Raw genomic sequence first — 12,260 nt, forward strand, 5'->3', positions numbered from 1 at the left:
ACAAAAAAAGTAGTGTGAAATTTCTTTTACACACTTGGCTTTTGTGCATTAAAACATTTTCAGATTGAAAGAAGCAATGGCTTCACTGAAACATATTCCAGAAAGCTGGAAGCATTTATTACCCTTCTGGCTATCCATTTTCTTCTGCTTATTTAAGTCAGGGTTGTGGGAAGGAGGAGGAGCCTATCCCAGCTGCCGTGGGCTGAGACACTGAGTAGACTCTGAACAGGTCACCAGTCTGTCATAGGGCTAAGACATAGAAACACACACCTATGGGAAATTTTAAATCACCAATTAACATAATTCCTCACAGAAAGGCTGCAACCAGGTGATGGATTTGAACCCAGGACCTTTGGATTGTGAGACAATGCACCAGAATACTGCTACACATACTCACCTAAAATATAAATATAAATGTTGCCAGGGCAATATTTGCCTTAATGCACAGTTATAATAATTATTTATCTTAATTAATAATATTAATTAAGGTTATAGTTTAAGCTAGGAATAACAGAAGTGCCCATATACTTTGGTGATAAAGTGAAAATCAGTTTTAAAGCATTTTTAAATGATGTACACTAGATGGCAGCAGTAGACACATTAAAAAAGCATTGAGACAGTTGGAGTTGCAATTAAAAACTGGGAAGTTGCTGCTGTTGCAAGTATGTGATCTGTGCAGAAGTAACAGCAAAGAGTCATCGATATGTTAAACAGGAATCATGGGTATAAATAATGAAATCGGCTTCATATCTTACAGTAGCTTACCCTTAAACAAAGTCTGTCCTGTCTCAGTCAGAGAGGCACATTAAAAGAAAACGTTTTCATGCAGTTTAGATGATTCTGAAGTGTGTCAACTGTGGGCTTCGCCAAAACACTAGCATCTGCTGCAGTTCTCTGATATATGTGTACATGTTTAGACATCCTTGTGAGGACAGAAAATTGCCATGCTACTGTACTTGTGGGGACCAACAGTTACCTCTCCCCATGAGTTTCAAGGCATGTTTGAGGCTCAAACTGTGGTTTTAGTGTCAGGGTTACAATTAGGTTATAGTTAGATTTAGGCTAAGGGTTAGGGTTAGGCATTCATTTTTGATGGTTAGGGTAAGAGGCTGGGGAAGGCATTATGTCACTTAGATGTCCTCATTAAGACATGAAAATGAGTGAGTGTGTATTTTATTATGGTTATGGTTTTTTACTTCAAGATTCATAAAAGATTTAGTGTCCTTTTATGAGTTTGCATAAAGGGACACTGCTGCTAGACATAGTGTATGAGAACATTGTCATTGTGAGTGTGGTACATTCTAGTATTAGCATGTTACTCAAGAGTTCTCCCACTGGTATGACTGTAGACACATTACATAATTTATCCTAAAAAAAAGAATATATATATATATATGTGTGTGTATATAAATAATAAAATAAAAAACAACTGTTCTTACAGTTTTCTCAGGATGGTAAAACGCTGTCCCATTTCACTTTGAGGAGTTTCTTTATCACGTTTATTGCCCAGGAGAAATCTGTCCTATAACTGAAGGGCAAAGAAAACCTCATTCCTGCTTTGTCTTCACTTCTGTTCATTGCTCTGTCCCTCCGCTCCAGTGCCATGTGAGCTTTTTTCTGGCAGGAGGATTTGGCTCAAACCCGACATGTGCTTTCTCTTAAAGACTTTGTGCACACAGACTGAAAAAGGCATGGGAGGTTATCATATTACCTTGAGCACAGTGGACGCTCCAATCCATTTAATAAGCACTCAGGCTTTTAATTTCCACAGTCCTCATGTAAGTGTGTCAGAAACTGTGTTTGTAGTTCCACAGGGCGGTTCTGTTTTGGTTATTACAAGGTTTGCTGGGATTATTCAGCAATGTGTGTTCCATCTTTCAACAGTCATCTTCCTAAAGCCTCGTTCCTGCATTACTTGTTGCCATGGCAACACGCAGAGACCCTGCAGTGAAAGATGAAGGATGATGGTTCGTCTGCTTTTGCGTGTATTCAAACACGCGAGGTAAGTTTTGCACCCATTATAGCGTTCGAGAGTTGAGATTTGGTCTGCAGAAGAGAGAAAGTGGAGTAGGTTACCTCCTTCTTGAGCTCGGCTGCCTTTCTCCTCTACCGTTTTGGCTCAGTGCACTCTCAGGGGGACGTGATGCAGGCTCTGTCTTCCTTCTCCCACACACAACAGCTTTTGCTAAATAGCCTCATCAGAACAAGATGGTTGGAGGAAAAAAATCTATGAAAAGAATAATAATGTAGGTCCACCTTCTTTTCTGTTTAGGTGTAACATGAAGAAACATGTGACCCAAATGCTGAGCTCAGTTGTTGCACAGATAGATCAGCTGAGCCCTGTTATTGATCCATATGCACAATTTAATAACAATAAAAACAGCATTATTAAGTATTATCAGGTTTATCTTTTTCACTATGTGCATTTTGTTCAAGCTGTCATCTCTCGACTCGAGCTGTTCAGTTTTAAAGTTACATCTATCAAGCGGATTCCTGTAAAGGGGCAGGATGACTTCTTGCTCCCTGAGTAGCTATCTTACCTAATCATGTGATCTGCAATATTGCTCTCACTTCCTTTTTCGGACTTGTTTTTATGGGATCAATTCAGTTATATTACGGGCAAGATTAGACCAGAGGCAGGGAACTTGTGAGGCTGTACTTTGAGCATGCTCAAAATGAAATCGTAAGCACACTACCATTTTGCAGCAGCAGAGCCAAGGGGTGGCCATATACACCTTATAGAATGTCTTGTCACTGCACACAATCATCATGATTGGAATATGACTGAAATGATCCTATAAAAACCAGAACAAGGAAGTGAGTGTGCTATTGCAGCTCACATGATTAGGCAAGACAGCTGCTCTGGCAGCAAGAAATCGCAGGTGCAAGCTTAACACTGAATAACTTACAAGTTATTGTAAGCACATTGTAAGAACTTTGGATTGAAAGGTCGTCAGGCAGTGAGGAAGCGTGTGGTTTCACACATCACATCCAGTTTAAATAACTCCGAAAAGTGATTTCTGCCCAAGGCTTCATATGGAGATATCACTAACCCTTTCATCAAGGTTCACCACTTATAACTTTTATACTGTCCATGTTTCTACAGTTATTGTTCCCATCAATCCTCTTCCGCTTATCCTTATCAGGGTCACGAGGGGGCCGGAGCCTATCCCAGCTACCATAGAAAAAAATGTAATACTACAACCAACAATTTAAACTGCCATTAAAGAATTTAGTGTTGCATTGAAAAAGTTATTATAGGAGTTCTCATGGTGTAGTCCTGCCCAAACAAGCAAGGAATAAAGATACTTTGACCTACATCAGTTTGCCCCACATAAAATAAATGAATGTCATATCAGTTTCTGTAACACTCTAATTGGCTGTAGATGGAAGCAGATGAACATGTAGATGGAAGTTGGTGTGAATCTTTAGAAATAATCCCTCAAACCCACAAATGCCCTCTCTTTGTGGAGCTAACCCTTTCAAGTAAAATCAACCGAGAGAAAAACAAGACGATCCACTGTTGAGAAGGTAAACTTTATTGGACTTTTCACTTGATTGAAATGTACGAGCATGAAAGGGAAAAGACAGAGTACCCTATGAAAGGCACAGCCAGAGAGATGACTCCACCATTGTGTTTACACACCAGCAGCAGCAGCAGCACACAATCCAAGGCGGGCACTTCATCACCACAAACATGTGCTTTTAACGTAGTTCAAAAAGGACGCTGTAATATTGTGCTCATTTTTGGGCGCTGTGTTAGAACAGCTGGAATTAATGCATTTTTATTTATATGCATTTGTGTGCGTTTGAGTGCGTTGTGTGTCATTATTGTGCTAAGGCGACTCCTTCACTCGGTGAGTGAGTTTCGAAGCTCCTTTCAAACTGTTTTTATTTTATTCACCAAGAGTGTACAGGCAAAAAAAGACACATCTGCCAGCCCCTGGCTCTGTGTTTCCCATGGTTGCTATGGTTTCAATAATTGAGTGACAAAAAAAGAGCAGTATTTACAGCAGACGCGTGTAAATCAGTAACATTCCTTCATCTGATGAGCATTATGCGTTACACTTTGAACGAGAATAGGAGATGTAAGCAGCGTATAGAGGCAGCAGGACAATTAGCAGGAGAAGGTTTGAAGGTTAGATACTGCGAGTTATGGGTTATAGTATTCAACACGTTCATTTACACCAGTAGTTACCACAGATAGGCACAACTTATAACAATAACTGTCCTGACGGTTATCAGGTACGGCATGTGTAAAGTTTAACTGGGAGTGAAACAAATACTGTGCAATCACACTACAATGCATTCAGTTAACAGCAAGTCGTTGTAAATCCAAGCCTCCAGTACAAAGACCAGTAAGATGAGATCATTACTGAGAAATTTTTAAAAAACAACAAAAACAAAACACCTTTAGCACTTTGGTTCCTCTCGTCAGCATTATTTTTCCGCCACCCATCCAAACAAATTCAGAACTGCGCACACGCACACAGGCACGCACACATATGCAGAAGAAAGAAAGAACTGCTACCTACACTAACTACCTCTAGTTTGAAGCATAGTGGAGAAGTCCAGCTGTGCTTTCTCAATATTCCCAGAGGGTGGCGCTCTCCAGGGAGTCTGCACTCGCCTTGAGCCCTCCAGCGTGATCCCCTTTGAGATACTTCCCCCTCAGAGTACGAATGGCCATCTTGTTGAGGTCACAGAACTCGAGCAGGAACTGGACAGGCGATGAGTCGCCGCACACAATGGCTGTGCCATCTCCAAAACACCAGTACTTCCCCTGGGAGTCTGGACAAACAACACACTTAATGAGGCTCGGCAGACACACAGTACACATATATAAGTATATCAATTTTATCAATTTCGTTTAGGAATTCAAGGAAAAGATATTTGACATCATTTTATTTAAATGTTTAAAATACTTTGGGATCAGAATTTGCTGGCCAACAATACAATACAAGATGAAAAATAATGCATCATACTGGCTCCCTGTCAAGCCTGAGTATGATGGTTCAAATGGGAGATGGCCCCGGGTGAGTGATCCATACAGCTATAATGGCTTTCCCATTAGATGCTTAAATATTGACTTTCCCTTAAGCAGGGTGGGGTTGAAGAGGGTTGGGTTGTGGAGAACACTATTTTAAACACCATGGCAAACATCACCACATTCATTAGAAAATCAAATCAAAGCCACGAGACAAGAAAATAGAAGCATTGTTTATTGAACGATCTGAATCTGATACAGGCTCTTTTGCTACAGAGGTTTCAGTCAGCTTCTTTGTCTCATTCTAGCACAACTGCTGTGTTGTGTAGGTAGCTTCAGTTATATTAAGTATATCTTCGACAAAACACTAAATATAACTGCACATTTCTTGTTATCCACATTAGACCCGGCTCCCTGGAAAGTATTCAAATGCATTAACTAGTCTCACATAAGTCACGTTCTGTGACTTCTAGTAAGAAAAAAACAGTATGACCTGCCAAAACAACACATTGCATCTAAGTGACACACAATTTTATTGTTCTATTCAAACAGTCACCCACCTTTGAAGGAGTAAGCACCATTGTGGAACTCCAGCTGAAAAACATCGTAGGATGCTCGGTTGGAGTCTAGGGTTGCCGTTCCAGCTTTTCGAGCCCCGATGAACCCGTGCTCCCCGCGGAGGACGATGATTGGACGGTTGATGAGCTTCATCAGGAACTGTTCGGCCTCCCCTGAAGTGAAAAAAGATTAAGGTTGGACCAAACTACTCTGCGGCTTGTTTCATAAAAGCACCTTACGCGGGTATATGGGGGCATTAGAGGACGTGGCATAGGTAACTCGAACATCTGCGCAGGCACCATCAATGCTGAACCATAACATCTTTTTTCACACATATTACATTTAATATGTTGATATGATGTGCATCAAAGCTTTTTTTGGTGAAAACGTTGTATTTGGGAATGTAAGGAGCATGGCTGACCTGCGCTGTCAATGGTAGCAGCCAGCTGCCCGTTCTTCTTAGCAGTCACATACTTGCCGTTGGCTGCACGGATACACACACGGCCGTCACGCCACTCCAATTCAAAGTAACTATTGGCAGACCTGAAACACACCCACACAATAAACAAGCCAGTTATTCCACTGAATGTTGGTTATGCATGAAATAAAATGGGTGTTAACCAGCATTCAACATTATATAGTGTGTGCGTATGTGTGTTGTTACTTGGTGGAGGCAGTGCACTGCAGTCCTCCGGTAGCTGTGAGTGTCCAGTATTTTCCAGCAGCGGTCCTGAAAGCACACTTCCTGTCCTCACGGCTCATCTCCAGCTGAAAGACTTCCTGGTCCCCTTCCTCATCCTGATTGGCTGACAAATCCATGCCTAGAAAAGTGGGGCAGACTGCTGTCAGCTTTCTTTCTTGTCTCTGGATGTCTGAAACTTTCAAACCCTTAAATTTATTAACTTTCTCCCGAGAGACTCTTAAAGCCAGAGGATGTCTCAAACTCACAAAGATCTGGGCCTTACTGCACCCATTCAGTGGATTCACCAGTCCTGAATGGGACTAGATAAAAGAAGAAGAAGTAGATGTGGTCATGTGAGCAGAGTAACGATAAAGTAGAAAGTTTTTCCTCATCATTAAATGTTTCATTGATCAGTTAGAATTCTAATGTGTCGAGAACATCTCTGCTTATGATCCATTTGTCAGCCTGCTGACTCAAAACACGTACACTCCAACTATATGCTAAAGATTTGAAACTCAAAAGCAAACCATTCAAATCAAGTGCTGTGTAAAAACAAATGTGTGTGTTACATAGCCATATGTTAACACGCCTTGATCCAGAGCTGATCCAGTCAGCTGTTCCATGCAGAATTGTCTGCTGCTGATCAGGGGGATGACCACTGAGTTGGAGCCATGTTTGAGGTCAAATGACAAGTGCCCCTTAAATGTTCCCCACTTTAAGCTGTAATTCATTTCACTTCATCTGCAAGGGGAAATAGCTACTTGAGTTCACCCCCGATCTGCTGTTTTTTTCTCCCTTTTTCTTTGTTTTTTACTGGACAACTATATTAAAGTGAATTTTTAAAAAGGCAGCCATCTGCAAATATAGGCTCTGAGACTAAAACCAAAACAATGAGCTAAATTGTAGAACTGAAAAGTAATTGTGAGTTCATCAAAACAAGAAAGAGTTCACCCATAAATCAAATCATGAATTAAATACATGTGCTGTAATGATATTTGTCTAAGCTTTTTTGGTGTGAGTTGCCAGTTTTGCAGATATAAGCGGTTTTCCTACAATATAATGGAACTAAATGGCACATAAAATTGCCAAAAATACATTTTAAAAATTCAACTGCAATGTATTTTACATAAATCATGACATGGTTGCTCAGAACAAATCCACCAACCTTGTAATGAACAATTACATGAAGGGACTGGTATTCCACCATATCCCTCCATAGAAGGAATCGTGTTCTTACATATGAGGAGATGTTAGTGAGACCGTGATCAGATTTAATGTATTTGGATATTAAGTTTAAACCAAGCATGAAAATGGAGAAGAGATGTGATTCAAGTAACCGTTTACAGGGAAGATAAATTACAGAGAAACAGCAGTTCTCTAGGCAAAAATGCCTTGTTGATGTCAGAGTTCAGAGAAGAATGGTCAGACTGCTTCAAGCTGATAGGACAGCAACAGGAAGGCAACCTCTGGACTGTACAGCATAGAAGATCTCACTGAGTGCCAGTCTTGTCAGCTAAGAACAGGAAACTGAGGCTACAATTTACAGAAGCTTACCAAACCTGGACAACAAAAGACTGGAAAAAGCTTTTCTTACTCTGTTGAGTTTCAATTTCTGCTGCAACATTTGGATAATTGGTTCAGGATTTGATATAAGCAACATGAAAACATGGATCCATTTTACTGTATATTACTGGCTCAGGCTGGTGGTGTAATGGTGTGGTGGATATTTTCTTGTCATACTTTGGGCCCCTCAGTACCAACTGACCATTGTTTGAACACCATAGCCTACCTGAGTATTGTCGCTGACCATGTCCATCCCTTTGTGGCCGCAGCATACCACACCACGTCACAAAGCTTAAATCATCTTAAACCGGTACATGGAAACAAATTCACTGTACTCAAATAGCCTCCACAGTCATCAGATCTCAATCCAGTAGAGCACCTTTGGGATGTGGTGAAATGGCAGAGCCCCATCATCTCTGCAACCCACATCGAGACAACATATTTTGAATACCAGAAGAAGAAACGTGTTAATATGTTTGAATATGAACTTAGCGCGAGTTTAACACATCTATTGATAGGGAAAAATGGTTCCAGACAAAGAGCAAAAAGATTTGACCAGTAGATTTCTTACAAAGACACGAAACTGGACTCAGCCTCACATTACATAAAACCAGTCCACCTTGGAAGAGTTGAGAGAGTAAAAATGTCTCTGTCCTCATTACTGACACCCAAGCTGCCAGTTAACAAAATGCTTGTGCAATGCCCATATTGAGCCCACTGAACCATTAGTGGTTTGTACAAATGCAGCAGCACTGTTATTTCTTTAACAAAGAAAAGAAATTGTGATGAATTATAAGTCCAAGTCCCCTGATCCTGCTTTTCATCAGCCTTTCAATTATGGTCACAATTTAGGTCACAAGTCACTGCCTTACATGCACTGACCTCATTCAAGCAAACCATCCTCTATTTCCCTTGGTATGCTCTCTGTCTGTCTCACACTCACTCACACACTGATAAATCGCTGTTAATGTTGTGCACAGAATCAATTAGAGACCGGGAGGCAACGAGACAATGAGGTTGCATGTGGGATAAAGACCTATATTCAGCAGACCTGTGTAAGGCACACCTCGCTCTTTGTGGCCCGCGTTCTCTGCCTCTCCACCATTTTCCCATTGTCTCCAAAGCAAATCTGCCCTCGTTTTCTGTCTGTTCTGAGATAAAGAACGATGCACAGCTGCAGACTGAAGCTGACCCCGGGCCAGCAACCACAGAGCAGGGGTAGAATTACTGCAGGAAAAATGTTAAACTGGCAGAGACTGCCCCCCGCCCCCCAACAACTACAAAAAAAAAAGCGGAGGGGAGGGGGGCGATAATGAAAAACACATGGTGTGGGAGGAAAATGAGCTAACGGGGGTCTCTAATTCTGCTCTACTTTTTCATGCAGACACGCAACAGCTGCCTCCTGCTGTGTCCAGCTATGCGGTGACCTCACGGTGAAACTGCATTTCTTTTACTTGGTGTCTCTTGGGTCAGTGCAGCTGTACAGCCTCACCTTGCCTTGTGGAGACGTTTCTCTCGTTGCCTGCAGTCAGAACGACCTGCGCGTGGCTGCGCTCCAGGCCGAACTGTTCATCCTTTCCCACCCGGGTGCTCCTCCCAGACTTCATAGTGCCGGTGGGGCCTACGGGGGCCAGGTAGCGACCGTTACAGTCGCGGAATGCCACTTTCCCGGAGTGGAACTCGAGCATGTAGCCGGTATCCTTGTCCGTTGCGGTGGACAGGCTGCCGTCGTTGCGCAAAAACCGGTTGTCAGAAGTCTCGAGGTGGTAGCGCTGATCGCGGTACACCAGGGTCACAAGCGAGTCGACCCCCCAGGGGACATCCCGATCTATTGACACCTCCTGCCGGGCGCTCAGGTGGGCGAAGCGCTTGCGGGCGAAGCTGTAGAGGTTGACCTGCGGGTGCACGGCCAGGTGCATGCTCCATCTCTCCGCCGGCGAGGCGGTCTGCGCAAAGCAGGTGATCCGGTCCTCGCTGCCGCCGAGGAAGCGGCCGTAGGGCTCGGACTGCAACGACCACCGCCCGTCCTCGTGCACCGTTATGACGAAGCGGCAGTCCCGCTCGCGCGTCTCGCTGTCCGCGGTAACGTTGCCGTCTTTGTCCGTGGCGAGGTAGCGGCCCAGGTGGGACAGGAGGAACACGGCGCTGTCGTCTTCCCCTGTCTGCTCCAGGGTCCACGTCTGCTTCTTCTTCAGGCTGCTGGCCGAGGCGTTGATTTTGAAGCCGAATGTTTCCGCAGTCAGATACTTGCCCTCGCTGTTGATGAGGCCCAGAGGGATCTGCAGCAGGTCCCCGTCGGCGCCGTTTGAGGACATGATTGCAGCTTGACAAGAGGAGCAAAGAAAGAAGATGCTGGTCTTATAGAGAGGGATAGACAGACGGACAGAGGGAGGGAGAGAGACTGTGGGGGTGTTTGAAGGAGAGAGAGAGCTGCTGCTGATGGTGCTGATGGTGATCAGTGTCCCCTAACTGGGTAAAAATCCGGACTGGCTCGCTGGAGCTGCAGGAGTTGCAAGCTTGTGAGGGTTTTTTTTTTTTCAAGGCAGTACACGCCCCAGATACAGGCAGAGGAGCTGGAGGGAGATGACTGCAATTTTGACAAACCACTCCACCCCTGCACTGATCTTCACATAGCCCCACACATATAACCAGTATCATCCACACCATCAGCACTAACTTTTCCATTGCTCCTGGAGAACTCTGTGGATTCACCACCTAACAGATTTGGTATGTTTGTGCTGGAAAGAGGCAGAAAAAGGCCATTTTCTGACAATGTCAGCATACAGAAGGCCATGTGCTGGGATCTCTTATGAGTCAAATGTCCCCTCTGAATCTGATGTGGGGTAGTTTGTAGTTTAATGTTCTCTTCCCCCTGTAGTTTTCACAAAATCTGTGCTGAAAAAAAATTACCAAACAAAAACTACTGAGTGTGGAACAATGCAAACATTGTGTTTTCACACATGAACATCGGAGAGATCAGAGACAAAAGTGCGAATTTACTCAGTTGTTTCCCTTCATTGAAATTCCACCCATTTTCCATCCTGTAGTCTGATCAGCCCTTCCGTCCTTCTCCCCCGTGCTTTGTCATAACTCCTGTCTACGCATCCACCTTTATTTACTCTGAGAGAGAAAGAGAGAGAGAGCGGCGGGTACTTATCCTTTCCTCACGCCCACTACCCCAGGAGAGCTTTCTAAGGTATAAAAAGCTCCATGAGAAGCTAAATGAAGCTTTTCTCTTTTCTTCTTCTTTTATTTTCCAGTAGTTGAACATATAATCGATTATGGTAACGGTGTTTTGATTTTGTACCGCAAAGGTATCTTCTTCACAGCTATAAGCCAGTGAAGTTTTCTCACAGCAGCTTTGCCTGTGTAGAGCTAAAAACCTTAATTCCTAATGTAATTTGAGGATGTAGTTGAAAGACGGGATAGTTCATGAACAGTTCACTTTGTATGCATACATTTTCAGTTACTTGGTTTTAATTTAGGGAGATTAGTGGCTTGCAAATTTGCTGCATGAAAAATTGGTGTGCTGCTGCGTCAGTAACCTGATAAAAATCAGGAAAATCTTTGACAACTTTTCACTTTAAGCTTTTGATCTTTGATAACTGTAAAACAAACGGAGGTTTTTGATTGTTATCTGGTCCAGATGAGCATTTTGATGGCACTACTTTTGCATCCCATGCTTGGATCTTTATTTATCATTAGTTATGGCTTATATAGATAAAATAATTAGATAATTGGTTATAAATCGCTAAAACGAGTAGCACGATATACCCAAAACAAAGAGAAGGGGCAGCAAGAGAGGAAAGGAATCCCAGATTTGCCCCACCAACAACATTGTCCAATGAAATGAACATGTAGGATAAGCAAACCATGAAAAGTACGGATTTTATACGAGCTTGTTGATATAGTTTGAAGCGGGAGGTTGTGCAGGACATGAAACCTGTGCTGGGACACAGACTGCAAAGTTAGTGCGGAGGTGGGATATCTGGGGGAGAGGATATCTTACAGCTGGGACTACATCGCCCCCATCTGGCTTTTTGGAGAAAAGCAGCAAGGAAAAGAATCTCGGAAAGAGAAAAAGCAAATTCATCAAGTTAAGGAGAGTCTGGATGTTTTTCATTACCTAACAGTAAAGTCCTTGAGCCTTGGTAATGAACACTGAGTTGTGTATACTTTTGAAGTATAATGCCTGGTTGCCTGTATTTTAGATAGCTCGTGGTGAGAAAGTGTAATGAAGTATAACTCAGCTTGCTCAAATGATACAGTATTTACTACTCAAGTAATGTGAAGCACTGTAAGCCCCGTGAAGCATTCACGGGGCTTACAGTGCTGCGTTCACCCCCTTCCCATTTAATCACGTGTCAGATCATCAAACAAATGTTGATATCAGAAAACGATAATCAAGATTAACACAATATTTTATAATTATTATTTAATTTTTTAAAGAGAAAATGAACCAAACCTACT

At 42.7% G+C, this 12,260-nt stretch overlaps 1 protein-coding gene across 1 annotated transcript; it reads right to left on the reverse strand.

Annotated features, from left to right (window-relative positions):
• Window positions 1-3,518: 3,518 nt before the first annotated feature.
• LOC120741981 (fascin-like) lies at window positions 3,519-10,318 on the reverse strand. The gene is made up of 5 exons (XM_040045153.1): window positions 9,283-10,318; window positions 6,210-6,366; window positions 5,967-6,088; window positions 5,548-5,718; window positions 3,519-4,791 (listed from the first exon to the last, which is right to left on the reverse strand). Exons 1-5 carry the CDS (start codon window positions 10,103-10,105, stop codon window positions 4,586-4,588), a joined length of 1,479 nt encoding a protein of 492 aa, XP_039901087.1. The 5' UTR covers window positions 10,106-10,318; the 3' UTR covers window positions 3,519-4,585.
• Between the last annotated feature and the right edge of the window lie 1,942 nt (window positions 10,319-12,260).

Source organism: Simochromis diagramma, unplaced genomic scaffold (genome assembly GCF_900408965.1).
Source record: "Simochromis diagramma unplaced genomic scaffold, fSimDia1.1 OVJJ01000798.1, whole genome shotgun sequence".
NCBI classification, from domain to species: domain Eukaryota; kingdom Metazoa; phylum Chordata; class Actinopteri; order Cichliformes; family Cichlidae; genus Simochromis; species Simochromis diagramma.

What these genes read in the sequence shown, in the direction of transcription:
- LOC120741981 (XM_040045153.1), bottom strand. Translation starts at nt 10,105, where the DNA reads ATGTCCTCAAACGGCGCCGACGGGGACCTGCTGCAGATCCCTCTGGGC. An exon ending in AAACGTCTCCACAAGGCAAG is followed by an intron (nt 6,367 to 9,282) that starts GTGAGGCTGTAC and finishes CCACTTTTCTAG; the next exon opens with GCATGGATTTGTCAGCCAAT. An exon ending in TGCTACCATTGACAGCGCAG is followed by an intron (nt 5,719 to 5,966) that starts GTCAGCCATGCT and finishes TTTTCACTTCAG; the next exon opens with GGGAGGCCGAACAGTTCCTG.